The following is a 26579-nucleotide window of genomic DNA, read 5'->3' on the forward strand; positions in this document are numbered from 1 at the left end:
TTGTCAGGCCTGTATTGTTTAGCCTCGTGCTGGCGGACCACTTGTTTACATAGACGCTTGTTTACCCTGTTACATGCAGCGTCTGTTGTCTGTCTGACGTCTGCCCGATTTCACGTGAATGCAACATCAAGAATACGTTCAGATATGCAACCGCACCGCTAGATGGGGGGATTCCTACACAATGTACCTTTAAAATAAACTTCTGTACCAACTCATCCTCATCATCATCAGCTGCTCTGTGTTTACTGACGATCACAGAGGTTCAGTCGGACGCCGCCAGGTGGCGCCAGCGGGTCAGTCTGAGGTCTGACCTCACAGAGTCATGATAACAACACAAAGTCAGACCTGAGTCATCAGGGACAGGAACTCCCCGTGAAAACCACCAGCTACTGTTTAACTTTAACTTTCACTGGTGGGACTTTTAGTTTCAGTTTAATTAAAGAGAAACAAGCCGACACAGGAAGTCCAGGTGTTCACCCTTCAAAATAAACTTCGGATCTACACGACTTTAGGTGAGTTTGGATCAGTTAAAAATGTCTCGAGGATTAAAGATTAAATCTGAATGTTGAATATATTTTCTTAAATATTTTTGAATCTCAGATTTATATTTAGGTTTTAATCAGTCATTCAACTCATTTGTAAAATATTGGAACCCATTTTTGCTTTAATGAGATTTAAAACTGCTGTGTGTAGTAGGCTAGAATATGCAATTTTTGGGGGGATTTTTTTTTAAATGAGTGAACGGAAAATGTTAAAGCAGAAGTGAGTGATATATTTGTGTTAATATAAGTCTTAAATAGTTATATCTTCCGACAGCAATCACTTACATAGAGTGTTTGGACTGAAACACGGGTCTCTCAGTCCCTCTGCTCTGCTCTGAGCCCAGGAGAAAACATTTATCGTATCCTACAAGTTTTTATCCAATGAGGAGAGAGAACGGCATGCAGGGCTGTGTGTGCAGCCAAGGGACGCCGTGAATGTGGTGACGTAGCGACGAGGACTGTTATGGTGCGTTCAAGGAAACTCGTATTTTTCCGACCGTGAAGTGGTACCAGTTCGATCTGGTACGAGTTCACCGGTCGGAAGTTACGAGTGGCCGTTATAGTGACTTTCACCGGTAAAACAGGTCGGAAAAACACGAGTGGGTTGCCTGGAACGCTACAAAGTCGTAAGTTGTGACTTGAAGCTGTAATTTACGATTTCAAAAGCCTGCCTGGAACGCAGCATTAGCGAAAACGACCGGATCACTCACTTCTGCTTTAATTTAAGAAGGATATAGGCAAAATAATCTGATCCTTCAGCCTACTACACCTTTTCGGTCAAAGTGCATTCTATTGCTTTGTTGTGGTTTTGTTTTGTTTTGTATCTATACTTTTATATTTTTCTATTTAACTTGTTTTTACAAGACCGAAATGAACACACTAAACTAAAAAAAAAAAAAAATCACAATAAACCATGTAGGCTACTATAGAGACAGGTGTGTTATACAAAATAATACTGACTAATTCTTACGTTGATTTACATTTAAAATATTCATCTTGATTTATTTTTATGTGTGTGTTTTGTTTCAAATATATTGTTGCTAAAAAAAAAAAACGATCAAAAGCTGTTTTATTTTGAAATCTGTGACCGGAACCAGTATTATGCCTCTCCTGTGTTTTACTTTGAAAGTCCCGCGGTATTTCCGGTGTGTGGGCGAGGTTCAGTGACAGCTGCGGAGCTCCGAGCTGCTTCCGTTTGTTTTTATTCACGGGGAGGAAAAGAAAGAAGAAGAAGGAGGAGAAAAAGAAAAAGAAACGGATTAAAAACCACAAACTGCAGAGAAAAAGAAAAAGAAGAAAAGAAAGAAGAGTTTGTTGGAGTTTTATTCTTTAAACTTTACGGAGGAAACAGCGGTGAGTGAAGCTCAGCTCAGTTTGTCTTTGTTGCTGGTTTTGTTCTGTGAACTCGACTGGAAATAGAAAGAAACAGAATAAAAACCAGTTTAAACAATAATAATAATCTTTATTTATGTTTGATTTATTCAGATTCTCAATTTAAATCCATTGCATCTTTTAAAAAAGAAAGACGATGCATTCAGGCGTTGTTTTTTTGTTTTTTCCCCCGGTTACAGTCTGAACTTTATGTTTTTCTTTACATAACATTGTTATTATCAGCGGTAAATTCCTCACATGCCTCATGTTATAGTGGAAACATCACTAAGTGTTGCAGCTAAAAATAGAGAGAAGCTCTGACCGGAAACACCAGATAATGAGACTTAAAGTGTCCAGATAAGAGACAACAGGAGGAAATAATCTATATATTTATTATAATTGATAATAAACGAAAAAAAAAAAAAAAAAAACTATAGGAAGAAGCAAAAGTATAGGAAGTCTGTTTGACAGAATTATACACATTAAGTAGGAATATGATTTTATAATAATAATATTAATAATAATGACACAGTGAAGTGAAGTTTCATCCTCACACCTGCTGAAAACATCTGTATCAACATCTGGATAGTAGTTTAGTAGTAGTAGGGAGATGGAGATGGTTTGGTCCATCTCTGTTTCCTGCGACGCGTTTTCCTCCAACATCAGCAGCTCCATCACACTGCTGCTGCTGCTGCTGCTGCAAGGCATGCTGGGAAGTCTGGGAAGAGTCCAACAGGGGGACATAAGGGGGGAAATAGAGGAGATAAATAAATAAATAAATAATCCTGTAATAATCCACCAGACAGAGCCTCAGTGACGTGTTTCTGTGTTATTGTGCAATGTAAATGTTTCTAGGATCAATTTAAATGTTATAATAATAGGCTAATACTTATAATACTTATTTAAATGAGTATTATTATTATTATTATTATAAGATAATAATAAAGTTAATTCAACCAGGAGGAAACTGAGCTGAAAACTGTGATTGATTATTTCCATCAGCAATTAATCTGCCTTTACTGATAGGCGATCGTTTATTTTATCTGTTAAATGTTAATGTCTTTTATCCGATCAATAAAAGGTTCAAAATTATGAGTTTTAATTCTCAGTTGAACTATAACATGTAAATTATGATTAATTATTGAGCTTATTATTTAAATAGATGTTCATTGATTGTCTATCAGTGAACAGCCTCCACTCTGGTTCTTTGTGTCACATGTTTCTGTGTCTGAGTTTATTTTTACAGTTTTCGTGCCAAGCAGAGAAAATGAGGAACTAATGTTCAGGCTTTTATTCTGAAAGTCTGTTCAGGCTTTTATTCTGAAAGTCTGTTTTTATCCTGTATCAGATGTGTTCAACATGAGACAGTAAAGTTCAGTAATAACGTGTCTCCAGGGAGATGAAGCATCGGACTGAAATAGAAACAGATCAGCTGACCTCTGATCAGTTTGTGATGCATCACAGTCACACTCGTGCTGCGTTCACTGTCACACGACTTCTGTGTTTTTCAACGCTCTGGTGGACAAGTTGTGACCTGCACATTCACCACGCTATGAGATAATAACACAACGTTACCACACAGAGTTGTTTTAGAGGGAAATTCATGCAAAACCGTTGATGCACGTTGCCTTCAGGGACAGTTTTTCATCAACAGTCTCTGAATTTCCCTCTAAAACAACTCTGTCTGGTAACGTTGTGTTATTATCTCATAGCGTGGTGAATGTGCAGCTCACAACTTGTCCACCAGAGCGTTTTGGAGTTGTTGGGTTGTGTATTTGATGAGTTTGATGAGGGAAACCCATGAAGAAATCCCATAATGAGCCTCCGTAGCGTAGCTCTGAGCAGCTCACGGCTCTGCTCCGCCGTTCTAAAAATAGCTTGCACCGATGATTAAAGATAATAAACTTACTGCTATGACTATAGGGATTATTATGGTGAGAGGAGGAACGACTAAATAAATGTTGGACTGTCCCTTTAAGAGTCGATGTTTCCTCGCACTGTTGTTGTGTTTCAAAAACCACCAGACTCTTACAGTTGGAGACGAGAGGAGGAGCCCCCCCCTCACCCCTCTCCCCCGGTGACTGTAACACAACAGAGCGTCTGTTTGTCTCTGACCCACTTCATCCTCCACTTCATTCAGAGAGAGAGAGAGAGAGAGAGAGAGAGAGAGAGAGAGAGAGAGAGAGAGAGAGAGAGAGAGAGAGAGGAAACATCCCTGAAACAATGAGACACGTTGAGATGGAAATGTGTTTTACTGTTAAAATGTTTTGTTTCGTTTTGTTGTTAAGAACCAGATGTTTCAACATCAGCTTCACCCAGACTTCATGGAGTCGTGTTGATCAGAGAGCAGGGACTCAGGGGCCGGTCTAAATGCTGGAAACAGGTCTAGATAAAGGGGTCGGTCTAAATGCTGGGTCTGGATTATATATATATATATGGATGAGTCTAAATTAAGGGATGGGAACAGTCTAAATACAGGGAGTGATCCAAACTAAGGGACCAGTCAGCTCTGGGTCTGGTCTAAATGCTGGGAACAGGACTAGAAACAGGGACCAGTCTAAAAATTCAGAAAACGGTTGACCAATGTTCCAGTCATAGAAAACACACGGAAAATGAGAGGATTTCTTTTCAAAATAAGAGACTAGAGAGAAAACTGTGGCAAGGCAAGGCAATTTTATTTGTATAGCCCGTTTGTCTCAAAGGGCTTTACATCCCATCATAACAACATCCTCTGTCCTTAGACCCTCACATCCACTGAGGAAAAACTCCATGGAAAACCCTTTTAACAGGGAAAACCAGGAGAAACCTCAGGGTGAGCAACAGAGGAGGGATCCCTCACCCAGGACGGACAGACGTGCAATAGATGTTGTTACAGACAAGAAAACAGTTTAGTTGGACTTTGGGTTGCTGAGGGTTTCCAGTATTGGAGCTGTCGTCTCCTCTGCTGAGTGACAGACACACAAAACAACATGTTTTTGTGTCATTCATTGATAAATTTTTGTTCTAACTTCTAAGCAGGTTGGAGATTATTTCATAGATGAGTTAAAGAGTTAAAGAGTTTTCACAATTAATCGCGGTATTAAACGCCACAATTAAAGCAATACTTACCGATCTGGCATTTCACTCAGCACAGCACAAACATTTGAAAATCAACAGCTCCACCTCCCTCACAAGTCCCACCCACATCTCCCTGGTGCTGCACCTCCACGAGCCCCCTCCCTCCCTGCTGCATGCGTTGGCATGGCAACGGTAAACAGAACAGGAACGCGAGTGAAACGGGAACAACACAAACAAACACAACACCGGAGTTTTAAACCATATAAACGGACTCAGTGATGATGACTGATGAGTTTTATAATAAACTGTTGTTAGCCTACTGCTACTGGAGACGCAGGGGAAGTGATTGTTACAGATTACAGTTCTCAACCAGCCGGGCTGGCGGCCGGACCGCTGGTTCAGGCCGAAAATAAATCCAGACCGAGCCGAGTCGAGCCGCGCCGGTCCGGAGTTCAACCGGGTCCGGACCGCTGAGAACTCACTAACAGTAGCCTAGCCGTTAGCACAGAGCTAACAGCAGCCTAGCCGTTAGCACAGAGCTAACAGCAGCCTAGCCGTTAGCACAGAGCTAACAGTAGCCTAGCCCCCTAGCCGTTAGCACTGGATGCTATAGACCAGTGGTTCCCAAACCTTTTGTGGCCAAGGCACACCAAAGGACAAGTAAAAATCTCAAGGCACACCTATTGTTCAAAATAGCCTTCATAACACGTGTTATCACTTATATCATGTAAAATATCTGTAAATGTGCATAATTATTTAATAATGCCAAATAAAATGTGACAAAGAAAACTAGGCTACATTACTCACAAAATCATAATTAACGAAATATTTCAAAGATTAATTTGAAACTTTATCAAATTAGGCTTCATCAAAGCAGCAATACAACCATTTAAACCAGACAGGTCACAATAACCGTCCATGGTCCTACAAATTGATCAGCATTGAAACATATTGTGTGAAATATGGGTTTCTCTTTTTTGAGAGAACAAAAAACCCACATCAATTGTTTTTAGGTATAGAGTTTGCCTCTGTATTATGAAATGAGCGCATACAAAGTACTGATAGTAAATTATTATTATTTTTTTTGTGTAGTTGTTTATTGCAATAATAATGTATGGTTGTCACAAAATCCCACGGCACACCTGGACTTGCCTCACGGCACACCAGTGTGCCGCGGCACACCGTTTGGGAACCACTGCTATAGACACATGTGACTTCCTGTGTTTACGTATCACTCGGGGCTGATCACTATCAACGTTACAATATCAGACATGAAATTCCGCGACCAGCTGCGGCTGCAGTTATTGGTCTTTTAAAAAACTATTTATTTCCAAAAACCTTCTTTCTTGTGTGTGTTGTGACTAGATCTAGTCTCCTCTGCTCTCTGTGTCCTGCTACTGCTCTGTCAATAAGCGTTCTTCCTGGTCGGGAGGGGGGAGAGGAGGAGAGGGGTGCACTAAGTGATTACATATTAAGTAGGTTCGGTCGCTCGTCAAATCTTATTAATCGGACCGAATAATATTATTGGTCAGACTTTTCTCAGAATTATATGAGAATGAAAAAATGATGAGTTTTTAACCCTGTTGGGTTTCTTTTACATTTTAATGTATCATCAGATTATTAATAGCATTTTAACTTAGACAAAGAAATGTGCAAAAGTTCCAGAAAGGTAAGTATTGCTTTAATTAATCGTAAAGATTCCTAAATACCGTCACTTCCCAAAAAAGACAATGTTGGAACCTTATCGGCAGATGTGGCGCCAAAATAAAGGTGAATGCTCAGATACTGGTCCATTTAACATAACATTGAACTGGTAGGAATTTAAATGTTAGCGTGTCATTTAACGATTAAAATAATAATAAGCGTAAACATTTGGTATAGATGACAGTTTATGACCTGAATATTTCAAACATTTCCCCTGGGGGGTTACAGTAATAATAGGTCATATATTAATAGATACTTGAAATATTTTGTGTAAACAATGAGTAATGTAATTATATTTTGACTATATTTGATTTTACACATTCATAGTGTTGTGAAATTAATTAGTGCATAATAATCGTGATAATCGTTAACACCGTGATTATTTCTCTGACAATAATCGTACCAAGAAAACTTGTAATCGTGACATTCCTAAATGAAAAACAGACATTTGAACCAAATAATCGATTTTCGTGAATAGATAACAGGAGAAGTTACACAATGTCCCTTTAAATCAGACTTCTGAGGCTGAGAGAGGAAGAAACATGAAGCTGAAGCGGCTGAAACAAACCAGTCTGTCTGTCTGTCAGGAAGCTGATTGGCCCGTGTGTGTGTGTGTGTGTGTGTGTGTGTGTGTGTGTGTGTGTGTGTGTGTGTGTGTGTGTGTGTGTGTGTGTGTGTGTGTGTGTGTGTGTGAATGTAAACATGCAGCAGTGATGTGAACTCGTCCTGTCAGAGTCTCTGGGAGAGTGTTTCTCTCTCTCTGTGGCAGTCGAGGGGTTAACAGGAAACATGAGCTCAGTCTGTTTTTTTTATTTTTTTCTTTGTGATGTTTTCTCTCAGGCTGCTGCAGCTCGCCCCACTGCAGGATGTGAGACAGAGTTAACGACAGAGAAGCAACAGGACGATCGAACCGAGCAGCAGCAACGACAAGTTCACAGGTAAGAAACCAAACACACACGCTCTTATTTTGAAGGATTAGATTCAGATCAGTCTGATTGGTCACTTCACTTTATAGTCTGTAACTGCAGGAAAACTTTTATCTCCTTAACACTCGAGACCGTCAGTCACACTCTGTTCTCTGTAGCGTCATTACATCACACACACACACACACACACAAACACTCACTACAGCAGCAAATGTGGATTAATCCGCAGCTGAAAATAGTTCCTACAGTCTAACTAAGTCTGTTGGAACGAGATTAAACTGGTTTTATATCCAAGCAGAACAACACACACCCACAAATAGATAAAATAATACTAAAACTTAAATGATAAACACAAACCAACTGAATATTTTATAGTAAATTCCAGTTTATTATAGTTTACATTATGATAATAACTATTAAAGACGTCGACTGTGTTTTATAGATTTAATTTCCAGCTGTAACTTGATTCAGTTCTTTTTCTTCTGTTGTAACTTATGTTTTATAAAGTTTATTATATTTATACAATCTTCCCTTTTTTTTTTTTTTTTTTACTTACCCATCTTTTTAAAGGGATAGTTCAACATTTTGGCAAACTGGCCCATTGCCATAATCCCTATAGTCATAGCAGTAGGTTTGTTACCTTTAATTGTCGGTGCAAGCTATTTTTAGAACGGCGGAGCAGAGCCGTGAGCTGCTCAGAGCTACGCTACGGAGGCTCATTATGGGATTTCTTTGGTTTCCCGCATCAAACTCATCAAATACACAATCCAACAACTCCACAACGCTCTGGTGGACAAGTTGTGACCTGCACATTCACCACGCTATGAGATAATAACACAACGTTACCACACAGAGTTGTTTTAGAGGGAAATTCATGCAAAACCGCTGATGCGTATTGCCTTCAGGGACAGTTTTGCATCATTTCGCATGAATGACTGCTATGACTATAGGGATTATGGCAATGGGCCAATTTGCCAAAAATGTTGAACTATCCCTTTAAGAGTTTGTTGTGATTAAGACTAAATGTCAAACATTTTGAGTTCAGTTTTAACCTTTAAAAACGTTGCTTTAGTTTTTAGACAGTTCACTTTTTTGTAATTTTTTGTTACACTAATCAAGTAAGTGTGTGTGTGTGTGTGTGTGTGTGTGTGTGTGTGTGTGTGTGTGTGTGTGTGTGTGTGTGTGTGTGTGTGTGTGTGTGTGTGTGCGTGTGTTGTCTTTCTCAGGTCACAGAAGAAACTGTAAACAAACATGGCGTTGTTCTTCTCTGGAGCCGTTACCAGTACGTATCGACATCTGTACACACACACACACACACACACACACACACACACACACACACACACACACACACACACACACACACACACACACACACACACACACACACTCTCTCTCTTTACCCATAATCCCACAGTTTTATAACTTTTATTGTTGCTTTTATTGATCTTTAGCGTCTTTCACTTTTTCTTTGGCGTCTAATTATTACTGTAACTCTGATTGTTGTAAACTTTGACCTTAAGTTGATTATTATTATTATCAGAAATAAAGTTTATTATTATTATCAAAACTTTCACAATAAAACCAGACACAGTGTCTTATTGTTGAGACAGGAAACTCTCCTCCTCCTCCATGTCGGCTCTGCTCAGGTTTATCTCTTCGGTGCTGATAGCGATAACCAGGGACGTTGCTAGGAATTCTGGGCCCCCTTAAAGAATACTAAAGTGGGCCCCTCCCCCTAACTTTTCCTTTTTTTTTCTTAGACTACGTATGTATTATCGTTTTTATTTAGCCTTCTTTGTTTTGATGCTAATGCAGCATTACACTGCAAAAACTCAAGTATCTTAGCAAGAATATTTGTCTTATTTCTAGTCAAAATGTTATTTCTAGTCAAAACAAATCTCATTCTACTTAAAATAAGACACATCACATTAAAAGTAGCTTGTTTTTAGACACTTTTTACTTCTTTCAAGCATATTTTCACTTGAAATAAGTAGAAAAAATCTGATAGTGGAGCAAGTTTTTCTTCCTTATTACAAGCACAAAAAACTTCCTTTCACTGGCAGATTTTTCTATTGATTGTGAATTTAAGTAAAAAATGATCTAAAAACAAGTTAATTTTTAGGTAATGAGTCTTATTTTAAGTGGAAAGAGATTAGTTTTGACTAGAAATGAGACATTTGGACAAGAAATAAGACAAATATTCTTGGAAAGATGTTGAGTTTTTACAGTGTAGTATGAGTATTAGTCAGGGTCTTACGCAGAATAAATCAGTCATACAAAGATTAGACTACTCGGGTTTTTTATGGGCCCCACTGGGCGCTGGGCCCCTAGAGTTATCATCACCTTTCTCCCCTATACAACGGCCCTGACGATAACGTCTGTATTTAGAAACAGCGTCGTGTCATGTGACCTCAGCCTGTCACCTGATTGGTTCTCTCTCTCTCTCTCTCTCTCTGTCGTTCAGGTTCGCCCATCAAGCGGCGGCTGCGGAGGAATCACGACTGTCACAGGTACGAAGCTGCAATTAACAACTCCTCTCCTGGCTTTTATTTTGAAGGGCTCTGAGCCTCTCTTCTGATTGGCCGACTGTTTTCTAATAAAAAATTAGAGCAGATTTCAAAGTAAAACACTCAGAGAAACCAAATCCTGCTTGGTTGTTGTTGGTGAGGGGGCGGGGCTTATGCTGCGTTCAAGACAACTCGGAAGTCGGAAAAAAACGAGCTCCGAGTTGTAAAAAAATAAATTGAACGATGTTGAACTCGGAAAGTACAGGTCGGAAACTCATATCAGAGCTCCGACTTTCCGACTTGACGTCACAACAACACAACAACAAACATGGCGGCCCTCGTCTTAAACGGTTAGAATTTAGACATTTTAAGTTATTTGTTGAGGTTTTAATGCATATTTTTTGTGTATTATTGCAGTAGCCGATATGAAATACGTTTATATTAAGCTGTGATTGTTGTATGGTGTGAAATTGTGTTTCCTCGTATGTGACGGGAATAACGTTTTTAAGGCTAGAGACATCGCCTTGTTGTTTACATTCTACTTCCGGGTAGAAAACCAGCACGTAATTTGAATGAGATCAATAGTATCGAACGAGAGTTTAGCTATATATCATGTTTTTCACGCCCTATCGCCGTTTAGACAAATCTGAAATGATTGAAGAAACATTACTATTTCTGTGTGTGTGTTTTGTGTTGCTATGTGTTGTATTTATTCAGTTTGGGGGGAATCACAGTGTCTAGAAAGCATCAGTGGCTGCAGCTGACAGGGACAGCTAACGGTAGCTAAGCTAATGGCGGTAGCTAAGCTAACGGTAGCTAAGCTAATGGCGGTAGCTAAGCTAACGGTAGCTAAGCTAACGGCGGTAGCTAAGCTAACATCAGGACGTCAGCTGTTAAAACCCTCCCGTTGTGGGACACGACACGAAACTACTCCAGTTAGCTCAGTCATGTTGGAACTCAGATATCCGCTGGAGAAAATATTTTTTCATGGAGCGTTTATTGAGTCACTGAGTTATTAAAGTTAAACAGGTAGCTAACCGTTAGCCCGGCTAATCTATGATAACTATGACTAATTACAAAAATGTGCACACAGAAATAGTAATGTTTGTCCAGTCATTGGTTTTATAAACTTTACAAACATCAGATTAGTCTAAACGGCGATATAGTGACATGAAAAATTAGATAGCGAAACTCTCGTCCGTCACTATTGTTCTCATGCTGGTTTTCTACCCGGAAGTAGTTGTAAACAACAAGGAGATTCGTCCTATAACATTATATGTGCACTCATCTGCAGTGTCTCCTCTCCTCCAAAATAAACATAATTTACTGCTGCATTTATTTTCCGTATTCAGCTATGAGCCACAATAATACGCCAAACTTCCTTCAGGTATCCATGTTTTTTGTCTGCTTCGTTGTTTTTTTGTTTTTTTTAATCAACAGCTTTATTTAAAAGAAGTTGACAGGTACAAATAGTATACAGGGAACAGTATACAATGAAAACACAAAGAACATGTGCCAGGGGTGATGTTCATTATACAACAAGGTTATACATATTACAAAGGTCTATGGTTTTAATAGCCTTTTCATTTGCTGATTTGGTGATTAGCTTAAAATAAAGTTCCACTTCTTTTTGAAAAACATAAAAGCAAGGGGTTTTCTTAGAAAATTTACTTTTATGAATATGAAATTTTGCAAAAAATAAGAACAGATTTACTAAAAAGTAACACTTTCCTTCTTTCTTGGGATACTTATGGAAACCAAAAACAACATTTTCCCAAAGTAAAATAAAATCTATTGTAAAAGAGTCAATAATAAATTTGCTAAGGTCTGCCCATAGTTTTTTCGTGTGAGAGCAAAGCCTTGTCTGCTTCGTTGTGACATCACAAAGTAACAGGAAGTCCTTCCTCTCCCCCCTCCCCCCCTCAGCTTGGACCGCTCCCTCCTCTCCCCCGACTCCTCCTACGTCTGCTACTCGGCGGCGAGCGGCGGCGCCCCCTGCTGCTGCCGCCGCTCCCCGCGCCTCCTCACCAACGGTTACTACGACGTCACCGACGACAGCTTCTCCCTGGACGACGACGGCAACGTGTCGCTGACGCCGTGTAAGACCAACGTGTCCTACAAGGAAAACCTGGTCAGGTGAGAGGAGCACATGGTGCACACAGCTCAGTATTATTATTATATTATATTATTATATATTATTTATATTATATTATAGTATATTATATTATATTATATTGTTTTATATTATATTATATTGTATTATATTATATTATATTATATTACTTTACATTACATTACATTACATTATATTTAGGGTTGCAAAGGGGTGGAAAATTACCATTAAATTTCCGGTAAATTTCCAGAAACTTTCCATGGGAAATTAAGCTGGGGAATTTTGGATATATTCCAAATTGGAAACTTTCCATGGGAATTATGGGAATTATTGGGAATTTATGGGAATCAACTGGAAATTGGAGGTAATATAAACAAACTGTATCATATCCAAACATAAATTTAAATATTTAGTTTTGTCCTAAGCAGACATCCATGCAAATGAATACAATTAAAAAACACGACATTTCAACAGATTTATTTGTGAGTAAAACTTTATCAAGTTTTAATTCTTGTATGAACAATCAATTATTTTACTGAACGACAAAAACATGAATGGTGAGTAAAATATTACTCACTATATTGGATTAAATCTGGTTGTTTGAGCCAAGATTATGCTACAATATATTTTCCCCAACTATATTTAAGTTCTCTGTTAAGGGCCAACCTTCAATTTTGTAAATTTGGTATTTTTTCCCGTTTATTCCCACAGATTCCTGTTAATTCCCATATATTCCCGTTAATTCCCATGGAAAGTTTCCAACTATGAAAATTCCCGGAATTTGCAACCCTAATTGTATTATATTATATTATATTATATTATATTATTATAGTTGTGGTTTTTTAGTTCTTCCTCCTTTGGTCCCGCTCTCAGGAACTCGATATCTCAGTGACACCTTGACAGAACTTCTTCAAATTTGGAGCAAACATTAGGACATTAGGATTCAGGGATGACCTGGTTAGATGTAGGAGGTCAAAGGTCAGAGGTCAAAGGTCAAGGTCACAGAGGCCCCAGAAAAACATGATTTTGACCATGTGAATAGGAGGGAAACTTCAAACATGACAGCTTCAGTGGCTCTAGAGCAGGAGTCTCCAACACTTCTTTCTCTGAGAGCTACTTTTACGAAATGAAAATGTCTGCGAGCTACTCGTGTTTTGTAACATTAATTCTTTACATTCATAAAACAAAACTGTGTTTCCCACTTTTAATGAAAATAGTCTGTTTTCATCCTCTATCATCCTGACAGTTGAAATGATAACTGTCAGGTCTTTTCCTCCTCTATTAAAGGCTGAAAATCACAGGACACGTCTGTTCTGATGATACAAGTTAGAGGGCCTGAAACGTGGATTTCTCTTCAGAGTTACGTAGGAAACAGTCGGGGAGAAACAGCTGGACAGGGAACCGGGATTTGACACAACACTGACACACACTTAGAGTATGTCGCTGTAGGAGAAGCAGGTCCGTGCAGCTGATTGGTCGATTCTTAAAACATGACATGCAGTGCAAAAAAAGTTTAGATTTTTGCATGCATGTGTCTACACGTTACATCTGAACGGCCTCATGTACACACACACGCTTCGACCAAGGCGACGCCATAGGCTGAAACGTCCTGGATATAAAGATGAAGGTTTGACGAGTCACCAATCAGGTTTTCAAGTTAATGTATAATTCATTAACCCTTTGGCGAGCGACGTGTTGGAGACTGTCTGTTTCTAGATGTTGTTTCTTCAACTGAAACTGGAAAAACGGTTGGTAACCCTTTAATTTACAGGCCGTTAATTACATGATAATGTCACAAAATAGAATAGAAATAACAATTAATTGTGTCATAATGTCTAGAAACACAAACAGCCTAGAAATAACAGTGGAGAAAAATTCTGGCCTTTCCCAAAACATTTAAAGGGTGAAAATCATGTGTAATGTTTTACCTTTATGGAAAACATGACATTACTATGAAACTGACCGTTATTTCTAGGCTATTTTTTCTCAACATTATTACATACATTTAATTAAAGGGTTACCAAATTTTTTTTCTCCAAATCATAGAAAATTATTTGAGACGGAGAAACGTCCCGATCGGTACCTGAACGCCTCGCAGATGCTGTGTGACTGTGAAGTTAAATTAAACACATCAGTTTGCAGAGTTTCAGTGTGGAACTACTTTCAGCGGCGTATTGATACACATGTGTCACTGTAGTTGGTTTCAGTCCAGTTCAGTTTATAGGATGAGGTCACACACACACACACACACACACACACACACACACACACACACACACACACACACACACACACACACACACAGAAAACACACACACTCCCTCGTCAAACACACTCTTTACAGCTGTGAGGTCATCCTCAGCAGCCAATCACATCGCGCCGTTCAACCGGTTTTAAAAGCTGTAAATTCCTCCGGTCTGACATCTGCTGCCTCCAGGAGCCAGGCGGCGATGTCATCCGCCACGGTTGCTAGGAGACGGGCGTGTTGTCATGGTTGTTGTCGACACGAGAACGAGCTCCTCTGTTCTGTTGCGTAACGCAGCGACTCCTCGTTAACGCCGTGAAGCGAACGCAGCGTCCTCGTGTCTCGTGACCTGCAGCTGCAGCTGGAAACAAACATCTGGAAACACTCACTGGGAGGACACACACACACACACACACACACACACACACACAGATCAGTGTATTGATCAGTCAGTTATTGGGAAAACTGACTAGATGCCGCCTTCGCTGCAAAAACTAAAAATCTTTCCAAGAATATTTGTCTTATTTCTTGTCAAAATGTCTCATTTCTAGTCAAAACTCATCTCTTTTCGCTTAAAATAAGACTCATCACCTAAAAATCAACTTGTTTTTAGATAATTTTCATTTGTTTCAAACAATTTTCACTTGAAATAAGTAGAAAAATCTGCCAGTGAAAGCAAGTTTTTTTGTGCTTATAAGAAAGAAAAACTTGCTCCACTATCAGATATTTCTACTTATTTCAAGTGAAAATCTGCTTGAAAGAAGTTTTTTTTTTAAAAGTGTCTAAAAACAAGCTGCTTTTAAGTGATTTGTTTTGACTAGAAATTAAATTTTTGACAAGAAATAAGACAAATATTCTTGGTAAGATTTTGAGTTTTTGCAGTGTGCTGCTTCTCAGCGTACGTCAACACGGCGGCCATCTTGGTCAGGGGTTTCTGACCATAGAGATATAAACGTCCGACCAGCAGTCAGACCCGGTCGGACCCTGTAGAACACATTTCAGTGTATTTATGCATGTGGGTGTGTGTCTGAGTATCTAAGTGTATGTTTAATACATTAAAAAAAATTATAACCCCCCCCCCCCCAAAAAAAAAAAAAAAAACACAGCAGTTTGAGAAAGAGTGTCTTGCTCAAAACGCCACGTGCTAATAAATCCTTGTCAAAGGGAGCTTTTATTTTGGTGTGCAGACTTTTTTTCATCTCCTTACTGTTCCCTCCTTTGATCCAGCACCCATCCCAACTGGGCCTATTTGATGTGCGTTTTTTTTTTTTTTTTTTTTTTTACAGTTTTTCTGACATTTATAATAAACCAAACGGCTTGAAAATCGGTTGAATATTCAGTGAGTTATGGTGATTTTAATGGTTGATAGACCATTAAACACGGCTTCCCCCTGACCAAGATGGCCGCCGCGTTGACGCATCGTTCCAATGGACGGCATTGCTTCTATGTGTATATATCTATGCGTGAATTGAAGCAGGTAGAAATGTAAATAAAGTTTGTTTGTAAAATCTCAAATCTCTCCATCTTCTCCTCTCAGGGTTTTCCGGCGCAGGCGGAGGCCTCGCAGCTCATTGGCTCGGCTCTTCAGTGATGTCACAGAGACCTGCCAGTCGTGGTTGGACGAGAAAGTCTTCGGAGGCGTCTTCAGGACCGGACCACACCACGACTGGGACCAGGACCAGGACCTGGATCTAAACCTGAACCAGGACCTGGACCGGGACCAGGACCGGGACTTGAACCTGGACCGTGACGGAGCGTTTGAGCGACCGCCGGTTTGGGGGCGGAGCTTGTCGCGGCTGGAGGAGTCGTCGTGGTCGGGGATGTGCAGCTCGGAGGAGGACGGACGCAGCTTCACGTACGGTGAGTGGAACATCTGGACTAGAGCTGCAACAATCAATCAATTAAACGAACAATAATCGATTATTAAAGGAATAGTTCACCAAAAAATGAAATTCATTCAGTCATTATTGCCTCCCCCTCATGCTGATGAATACTCCAGAGTAGTTTTTTATTCCTCAAAGGTCATCTGGAGACCCGGGAGGCCGGTTCCTAGTCCAACCAAAACTTTATATGAGAGTCAATAGGGCCAGACACAAAAACGTCCATAAAACTACACAACAACCATTTAATATTCCTCCACACTGCTCGTCCACTGCAATCCAAGTGTCCTGAAGGGAGATAGTCCAGAGTTTACTGGAAAATACCTCATTTAGGACATTTTTACAGCCTAAACAGTCCTGTGTTGAATTTGCCTGGGGTGAAAAATGTCCTAAATGAGGTAGTTTCCAGTAAACTCTGGACTATCTCCCTTCAGGACACTTGGATTGCAGTGGACGAGCAGTATGGAGGAATATTAAGTGGTTAATTTTAATTTTTTGGTGAACTATTCCTTTAAATTAATTGTCAACTATTTTGATAATCTAAAAATCGGTTTAAGTCATTTTTTAATAAAAAAAAAAAAGTCAAAATTCTCTGATTTCAGCTTCTTCAATGTGAATTTTTCTGGTTTCTTTGTTCCTTTATGACAATAAACTGAGTCTCTCTTTGGTTTGTGGACAAAACAAGACATTTGAGGACGTCGTCTGGTGATTTGAGAAACACTGATTGACGTTTTTCAACATTTTTTAACATTTTATTGACCAAACTACTAATCAATTAATCGTTTAAATAATGAATAATGACAATAGCCCTACTCTGATGACAAGCGATTCGTCCTCTGGTGTCTTCCAGACCCGACTGAGGCTCCGCCCCCTCCGGACAAAGAGGCCCCGCCCCCTCCAGACAAAGAGGCCCCGCCCCCTCAGAAGCTGCTGATCCAGGAGGAGATCTGCTCTGAGATCTGCCAGTCGAAGCAGCGGTTCACCCAGTCGCTGGGCGGCCTCTCCGAAGTCCCGCCCCCTTCGCCCTTTTACACCAACACCTGCTGTTGCCAGGCAACGGCCGAGCACACAGGTGAGCTCCGTCTTCATCATCATCATCTTTCATCATCATCAGTGTCGTTAATGAACCAGACTAACCCGTGTGTTTGTGTTTGTGTTTCAGGGTTGACGATGAAGGCCTTCCTCCTCCTCATCTTCACCATCTTCATCCTCACAGCTCTTTACTCCGGGTAAAACTTCCTCTTCTTTTTCTTCTGTGGTTATTTTGAAGTGTTGATCCATGAGAAGATCTAAAAACCATCTCAGTGGCTGTATTCGAAACCGCATACTATACTGCTACTAGTACGTACTGATTTGGCCAAAATGTAGTTTGTAGTATGCAGTATGCGAACAAAAGCAAAATCTGCAGTATGCGAAAAATTGGAAAATATTTCCAGCATCTGACCAGTCTACATCGCGTACTGTATCCCACAATGCAACGCTCCCCTGACGTCCTAACGTAACCAGAGCGTAACCAAAGACGGTAGTGTAGCCGTGTACCGTAACTATAGTTTAATAAAATAAAACTTAATGCAGACTGATCGGTTCATTGTAAAATATTTATTTATTTTTTGTAAATGTGGTGATTTCTGTACATAACGTTAGGCTCCAGAGCCCCGAGGCAGCGCTGCTTACACACAGGAAGCTTCACTTTACATTCAACCAAACTAATGCTTCTGCCACAATTGTTAGATTTCATCAATGAGACCAACATTTATCTCCTAAAAATAATTTAACCAGCCGGTGGTAAACCTTTAAAAACCTGCGGGTAAGTGAATTAGTGATCGTTTTCTCCCCCGGGATGATGACGGAGGTTGGCCGGCCGAGCAGCTCTGCAGACCGGCTGCTGCCTCTCCGAAAAACATCGGAGCAAACTTCTAAACAGCCGTCATTTGGATAAACTGGCCGTATATTTGGAGTCTTAACAGTTACTTTCTCACATGAAAAAATATTAAAACTTAATAAAGTTACGTAATTACAGCGCTAGAGCGGGAAATAAAACAGCTTTTAGCCTGTTTTACAGCTACCGTTGCGGCGAAATGCATTCTGAGTCAGTTGTTAGATGTTGTTTAGATGTTGTTAGATGTTGTTGTAGATGTTATCTTGGTCCTGGTGGTTGAAGCTGCTCCTCTCTCTCTGCAGGTGTCTGTGGTGGAGCTCCACGGTGACGGCCGCCGTCTTCATCACCACCTCCAGCTTCATGTGTAAGTCACAGAAACATTCACGTCCATGACGTCACGTCAACGTTTTAATTAAAAACGTGAGAACATTAAACCTTTAAGGACAAAGACTTCAACTGGTTTTGTCTCTTTTCAGTTGTGACAAAGTCGGGACCGATGGGCGAGTGGAGACGAGCGAAGACGGAGGTGAGTCCAACATCAGACCGTTAAAGCTCCTTCTTCTTCATCTTCTGTGTTTTATTTTGAAATGTTGATCCATGAAGAAGATCTAAAAAAAACCCATCATGGAGCTTTAATACAAACATCTACCTTTATTTTGAAGGTGCTTTAATACAAACATCTACCTTTATACTGTATGGAGTTTCTAATGATTCTGTCTTTTCAGGACATCACATCAAGGAACGAGTAGAAAAGAAAGGAGAATATGAAGAAAAGGAAGAAGAAGAGGGAGAGGAAGATCAGTGACATCATCAGCGGCCGCAGCAGAACGGCATGATGGGAACTTATATATTTAACTTTTCACCAACACGTTTGCATGTGAGTTTCACCTAAAGGACCAAGTCGCTCTGAGCAGCAGCTGGAAAACTTCAACTGAAGCCGAATGTGAAGCTTCGTCGTGTTTGATTCTCTGAAGTGAAATTAAACACATTTTTAATAATAATATTAACATTAATAATATTAGTAACGAATCTAAAAGGAAAGAAAATCTGCAGCCAAACGAACACATTTGAATAAGCTGTTAAAACTGAGCAGATGTTCCAGATGTTTCCACAAAGAAAAAAGTTGAAGTTTCTCATGTTGGTTTCTGCTGAAGATGCTGAAGGAACTCGTTGTCATGGTGACACAGTTACTGTAGTGGGATGGGATGAATCATTTCTACATCAGAGACAAAAAACGTAATGTTGTTAATCTGATGTGTGTTTTTTATCTGTGGTTGGTGGTCGTTGAACTTTTCCTCTTCTTTGGCGTCTTTGAGTCGTCCACGGTGACGAGAACTGATCCAGGTCCAGCAGCAAAAAAACAAAAACGGAAAGAAAACTACAGTGAGCGTCGCTGTGAAGCCTTGTTTTAAATTTAAATTTAAAAGACCGATGTGACTTTATCTACGAAGAAGAAAAAAAACAAAAAACGCACAAAACTGGTGAAGTTGACGTTGATCTACCGGGAAGTTCGTCACTTCCAGCTGTTTGTCCTGAGGGAAAAATAACAAAGACTCAATAAAAAACAGATTCAATCATGTTGATGAGTTAAAGCTGCACCAGACTGGGCTAAAACTGATCAAACTAACCGTCTTTAAAGGGACATTGTGTAGGAATTCCTCCCATCTAGCGTGGGTTGTATCCACCACTTTCAGGAGAACGACGCTGGGTGTCACCATGACACTTAGCTGTTAGCCGTTAGCCGTTAGCAGTGTCTTAAATAACTCAATAAACGGCCCATGAAAAAATATTTTTTCCAGCGGATATCCTAGTTACAACATGACTGAGCTAACTGGAGTAGTTTCATGTTGTGTCCGACAACGGGAGGGATTTAACAGCTGATGTTAGTTAGCTTAGCTGTCAGCAGCAGAAAAGCTAACAACTACGATAACCATGACTAATTACAAAAACGTGCACACAGAAATAGTAATGTTTGTTCAATAATTTGTTTTATAGACTTAACAAACATCAGATTTAGTCAGGGCGGTTTTGGCAGCCCGGAGCCCCCACATTTGGTACCTACACCGGTGGCTAACGCTACCAGTTAGCCGCTAACGCTACCAGTTAGCCGCTCGCTAGAATGCTACTAGGGAGTGAAACGGAAGTTGAAAACCGACTTCCGTTGTGGTGTGACGCAAAGGATCATGGGAAAATAAAGTAGTATGAATGATGAATGAAAAACAGACTGAAGAACCAAATAATCGATTTTCCTGATTAGATAACAGGAGAAGTTACACAATGTCCCTTTAAACATCTAGAAAAGTGAAAAAAAAAGTGAGAAACGACCCCGTGAAGATAAAACAGCCGTCTGGTTTCTCTGGTTTCTCTGGTTTCTCTGGTGCAGCTTCAGCAGCGTCGACTCCAAACTGTCAAAGTGCCTTAAACTCCGACGACGCGGAGACGAGTCGTCGGGTTTAAACCTGAGATGCTGCTGAAACGCACAACAGACCGACCGACCGACAGCGGCGGTTAAAAGGGACGTTTGATTTCAGCTGCCTGTCGGAGCAGCCGGGTGGAGTCAGTGACCATGTTTCCATCCACACGCTTTCATTCACACTGAGAAATATCGAATTACAGATGCCTTATGGAAACAGTAAAATCGATTAAATCAATCAAAAATGAATATGGTCGATCTCTACGGATTTTCTCTTGGTCGATACAAAGTTTATGCAACAAATGCTGATGGAAATAGTTCCTATGTCGGATAAATGTGAGCTGCGATCATGTTTTATGTCAGTTCCGCTGCGTAATCCAGCTGTTCAACGACACGGTGGGAGTAAACAGAGAAAGATGCAGGTGGACAGGACAGACTGGCTTCATGTGAAGTGTCTCCATCTCCCAGAACTGTTTAATAACTTAAAGAACTTAATAATAATAATAGTATTCAAGCTCAACCTCGGATAATCGGTTAAAGATGAAGGATGGACGTCCTTCTGTTTTGCGATTTAGTACAAAAATGAATGGAAACACCTTAAACTGCAAGAAAACAATTCGATGCACCGATATGATCGCAAAACAGCACATGACGTCATTACGCACAGCTTTTTATTGGGTTTAAAGGTCTCAGATGGAAACGCACTTGAACCGGCGTCATTCGTGTTAATATTTTTGTCGACCTTGAGATAATTCGATCAACGAGTGGATGGAAACTTGGTTGGTGTGTCGGAGGTTTTTACCGGTGTAGGAGAAGTAAAAACAAACGCACCTCCTCTTCTTCCTAGCGAGGAAATGAGGTGTAGCTTTGCAGCTTCCTGATTGGCCGATTCTTACAGCAATGACAGGAAACAGCTGAAGTTCCTCTACTGTCCACTAGAGGGAGTCAGTCCCCATTGACTCCCATGTTAAAAACCGACGGTAGAAATCAATATGTTTCAGTTTACACTTTATTAAAGCGTAAGGTTAGACTTCGCCCACTTTTTTCAGCCTCTAAAAACACAGTTTAAAGAAGGCCACGCCCATCTCCACCCAGCCGCCATGACAGGTCCGTATCAAGTCGGTTGGCTTTTGTGCGAACGCGAACACGTCGCTAAACTTCTTACAGGGATTTTTCTGATGGAGCAATAAAATAAAATGAAAGAAAATGAAATATTGAACCAACGTCAGGAGGAAGAACCTCGTTCTGTGCAGCTTTATAAGGTTTTTCCACTTTATAAAGTTGTCGAAATTCAATCACGTTTGGGCCTCAAACCGCGCCGGGACTTTTATAGGACTAAGCAGCAAACCTCGAAAAGGAAGAGACGGCACGAACCAACTCTTCCTTTGTGAGGTTTTAAATGTTTTTAAATGTGTTTTTGTGAAACCAACTCTGAGCAGAGACGTCTTCATGTTTCAGATCTACGTCAATGTAATCGTGATGTTGTGTTTAAGGTGCGTGGGAATTAGCATAAAGCACCAAGTTCACGTCAACATGTCGTAAAGTGTTTTTTTTTTAATTACAGCCGAGAAGAAAATCTTTCTCAGGCTACATGAACGCGTCGTCGACCAAAGAGTGTAACTTGTCGTGTAACTGTTTATTTTCTCTTGACGTGAACTCAACATTAGATCTGGAACACGAAGGGTTAAAGGTCGAGGTCACACCAGAAGTGACGCAAAAAAAAAACCCGCTAACGTACGAGCAAATATAAAATATATTTTATATTTAAACAAAATCCACTGAAACTGAATTAATTTTGCTGCAAAAGTTTCAGTGTTTATAATAAATTCTGGTGCGACCGAGCTTTAAAAACTCTCGCTCTTTGTGTTAATAAATAAATACATAAATATATTTAAATACATTTCTGAGTATTTACTCTCAAAGTGCCAAATGTGTTGAAATCTGATCAGGAAATGTAACGTCACCAATACTTCATCAATGAGCAAATATCAATCTATATTACTAATATTTTTCAATACTGCTCTGCATGACTTTGTATTATTACACTTGGCATTTAAAGCTGCACTTATTACGAATATTTTTATATTATTATTAATTAACAATGGGATCAAATTACTGTAGCAGATGTGAAAGGTGTCGTCGCTCAGAGTTTAGACGGAGACCAAACACAAGAGACAAAACTGGACTCGGCGTTTCTGTCGGTGTTGACGTGTTATTTTTGGCTCGTGGTGCTGCCCCCAGGTGGCCGGAGACTGCAGCTTTAAATGATCAAAGTTATACATTTTTGTTTTGTTTTTTGTTTTTTTTTAACTTTTTTAAGAAGTTGTAAAATACTGAAATAGGAAGATAGTCTACTTGCCAACAATGAGAACCCGGAAATGTTGAGTACCCCAAAGTTTAATGTTAGAAATAGATAGTATGGGTCCCCAGTATTCAGAAACTGCCGGATGCTAACTTATATATATATATATCATAATTAGCATAAATTAGCATAATAAGCACAAATTAGCATAATTGCCTATATGGGCAATATTAGTGTGGTTTTAGGGGTTATTGATGATGCTGAATCCATTTCATCATCAAAATTAAAAATGGCTGTCTAAACCGGAAGTGACCAGATTTTGAAATCCATCAAAATCGGCCCCACTGGCGGTTAAAATCTGGTCACTTCCGGTTTAGACAGCCATTTTGAATTTTGAAAATGTCAGAAATGGATTCAGCATCATCAATAACCCCTAAAAACACTCCAACATTGCCCAGATCAGCCAAGTGAATGTTGTTGAAATATTGCCCATACAGGCAATTATGCTAATGTATGCTAATTATTATTATCAATTATGCTAATTGCCCAATATATATAAGTTAGCATCCGGCAGTTTCTGAATACTGGGGACCCATACTATATATTTCTGACATTAAACTTTGGGGTACTCAACATTTCCGGGAAGTAGACTAAGAGGAAGTTCCTATGATAAAAAAAAAGACATAAAATATGAATCAAGCTTTTAGAAAAGCAGATACTGTACTGTGTGTTGTTCATGGTGTTGTAGATAGATTCGCTTTTTTTTTTTAGTTTTTTTTAATCAACCGCACTTGTTTCTTTCCAAAGGTGGAAATGTGACACTCTTTGCTTGTAACTGCACTTTTAACTATCTCTGTTCCTTTTATTCCCCCTGTACTGTATTCATGTGACTCTGTTTAAAACTGTGAAATTAAACCTTAAACGAGACAAAAAATTATGAAAATTAAAGATTTTAAATTTGCAATCGAGCTAAATCTGATGTGGATCATCAGAGTAAAAATAAATAATTTGATAAGATTGCTGTGTTAAGATTTAATTTTTTACAGTATTTGATATAATGACAGAGTCGTCGAAAATAGAGTGAATGTAAATGGTCTATTAAACTGTTATTAAAGAGTAAAAACAGTGTTTCTGTGTGTGTGTTTTTTTTCCTGACCAAAACCTGAAAAAAAACTGAAACTCTGAACCAGATTCTGAGGTGAAACTGAAAAAAAGATAAAACACCAAACATATATTCTGTTGTTTGAGACTCCACATGGAGGCAGCAGCTGTTTTTATTGCAGTTTTTCTCTATTGGTTACACACATTTCCTGAAAGCATGCCTCATACTCTCAGAACTCTACACACTAGGGATGTCACGATTACTTTTCGTTTTCGTGGTATTCAACACCACAATTAATTGAGCGTAAAGATTCCTAAATACTGTCACTTTCCAAAAAAGATTATGTTGCAACCGTATCGGCACTAGATGCACCAAAGTAAAGGTAAATGCACAGATACTGGTCCATTTATCTAACGTAACACTCAATTGGTGGGAATTTAAATGTTAGCGTGTCATTTGTAATAAAAAAAAAATATTAAAATAAACTTAAACAATTGGTATAGATGACAAATAATGACTTAAATATTTCAAACACTTCCCCTGGAGGATTAATAACTGGTCCTATATGTAGAGATTAGTAACGTAATTTCATAGGGTTGTAAAATATATTGATGCATAATAATCGTGATAACTGTAACACCGTGATTATTTCTCTGACAATAATCGCACCAAGAAAATCTATAATCGTGACATCCCTACTACACACGTTGGGCAAAACCCCCTCACTTCTCCTGCAAAATGAAACTTTACATTCAAAACAATGTTATTTATTCTCAAATATGCTATTTTAGTTTCAAATGACACACAAACCATCATATGAATAGACATTTATAAGATGTATACACTGATGGGCTCAATGTAAAAACACTATGATGAATGGAAAACACTTCTACTCCATTCATCATAATGACTTTTTTTTTTTTTTTTTTTACATATAAATGTGTTGTAAAATATTTTGGAATATTGTTTTTATACGATGACGATGCAGCCGTGCTGATGTGACCACTGTTGTAAAACTGTGTGACAGGTGTTTGCCCATGTGATGAGTCAGTCTGCATAGCAGGGAAATTAACTTCATAATTCTGAATAACAGTGTGTTACTTGTAGGGTTGTAAAATTCCGGGAATTTTCAAAGTTGGAAACTTTCCATGGGAATTAACGGGAATATATGGGAATAAAAGGGAATAAATGGGAATAAATCAGAAATTTACAAAATTGAAGGTTGGCCCTTAACAGGGAATTTAAATATAGTTGTGAAAAATATATTGTAGCATACTAAAACAACCAGATTTGATGCAAGTACACTTGAATATCTATGGAAAGCGAAGTGTTTTCACTACATTTCCCATGAGCCTCCGCGCGCACGGTGAAATTCTTGGACTGGCGCAAAGACGGACAAAAGCGAAAACACTTGGCAAGAATGTTTTCATTGATCAAGAATGAAAGTCGGAGGTTCGCAGATGATCAGATACCATCGTAGTTATATATATAGTTATATTTTAGTCAACATTCATGTTTTTGTTGTTCAGTAAAATAATTGATTGTTCATACAAGAATTAAAACTTGATAAAGTTTTACTCACAAATAAATCTGTTGAAATGTCGTGTTTTTTTAATTGTATTATTTTGCATGGATGTCTGCTTGTGACAAGAAAAAAAAAATACATTTATGTTTGGATATGATACAGCTTGTTTAAATTACCCCCAATTTCCAGTTAATTCCCAATAATTCCTATAAATTCCCATGGAAAGTTTTCAATTTGGAATATTTCCAAAATTCCCCAGCTTAACTTCCCATGCAAAGTTTCTGGAAATTTTCCGCCCCTTTGCAACCCTAGTTACTTGTGAAAACGAGAGATTTTCTTCATGAAAATTGAGCAAAATGTAGAGAACTGTGTGTAGTGTTTTGACTAAAGTGTGTTTTTAGAGCTGCAGTTTGAGTGTAAAGCAGGAATTGTGCTTTTAGTTTAGCAGAACTGGTTCAGGGGGAGTCGGTGTATGAGTTAGATGTCGAGGTCATTGTGTCTCAAGTACCAGAAATTGTGTGTAAGCAATTGAGAAAAACTGTAAAAAAAAGAAAAGAAAAGGAAAAAAAAGACACAGAACACAGGAAACTCCTCCGTTACTCACAGAACATAAACGCAACAGTTCAAGCTTCCACTTCATTCAGTAAAAACTATTTCAATCCTGTTGTGATGATAACAGGCCATAAGTTTCACCCTCTTACATGCAATATATATATATAAAAAAAGCATTTCCACAACTAAATCTGAACTGACGATAAATAAACTGACAAAACTCCACATTTAAAAGCTGTTGGAAGACAGAAACAAACACCTTTTTACTTTTATTTTCAGACTTTTCATGAAAGACTTTTTTTTGATAATGTGAGAGGTTTATTGAATAATGAAAATAATAAAATATTCAATAAACCTAACCCTTCAACATGATCAGTAAAATCATAAAAACAAAAAAAACCATCCAGTCTGTGTCCAAACAATTTACCACTTCTAAAAAGTGAGTTTCCACAGCAACA

General features: G+C 39.0%; 2 protein-coding genes across 2 annotated transcripts in view; both read left to right on the top strand.

Moving 5' to 3' along the window:
* cavin4a (caveolae associated protein 4a) overlaps positions 1 to 26579 on the top strand; it is a 225517-nt gene that overhangs the window by 45084 nt on the left and 153854 nt on the right. The gene's annotated exons all lie outside the window — the stretch shown is intronic.
* On the top strand, positions 1747 to 19841 carry tmem71 (transmembrane protein 71). Its single transcript, XM_083992033.1, has 11 exons — positions 1747 to 1895; positions 7515 to 7612; positions 8827 to 8882; positions 10068 to 10113; positions 12037 to 12246; positions 16006 to 16328; positions 17199 to 17420; positions 17511 to 17577; positions 18530 to 18591; positions 18704 to 18753; positions 18953 to 19841. The coding sequence occupies exons 3-11, from the start codon at positions 8852 to 8854 to the stop codon at positions 18974 to 18976; spliced, it is 1035 nt and encodes a 344-aa protein (XP_083848159.1). The 5' UTR covers positions 1747 to 1895; positions 7515 to 7612; positions 8827 to 8851; the 3' UTR covers positions 18977 to 19841.

This window comes from Trachurus trachurus (genome assembly GCF_905171665.1).
Source record: "Trachurus trachurus genome assembly, chromosome: 17".
Classification (NCBI taxonomy): Eukaryota; Metazoa; Chordata; class Actinopteri; order Carangiformes; family Carangidae; genus Trachurus; species Trachurus trachurus.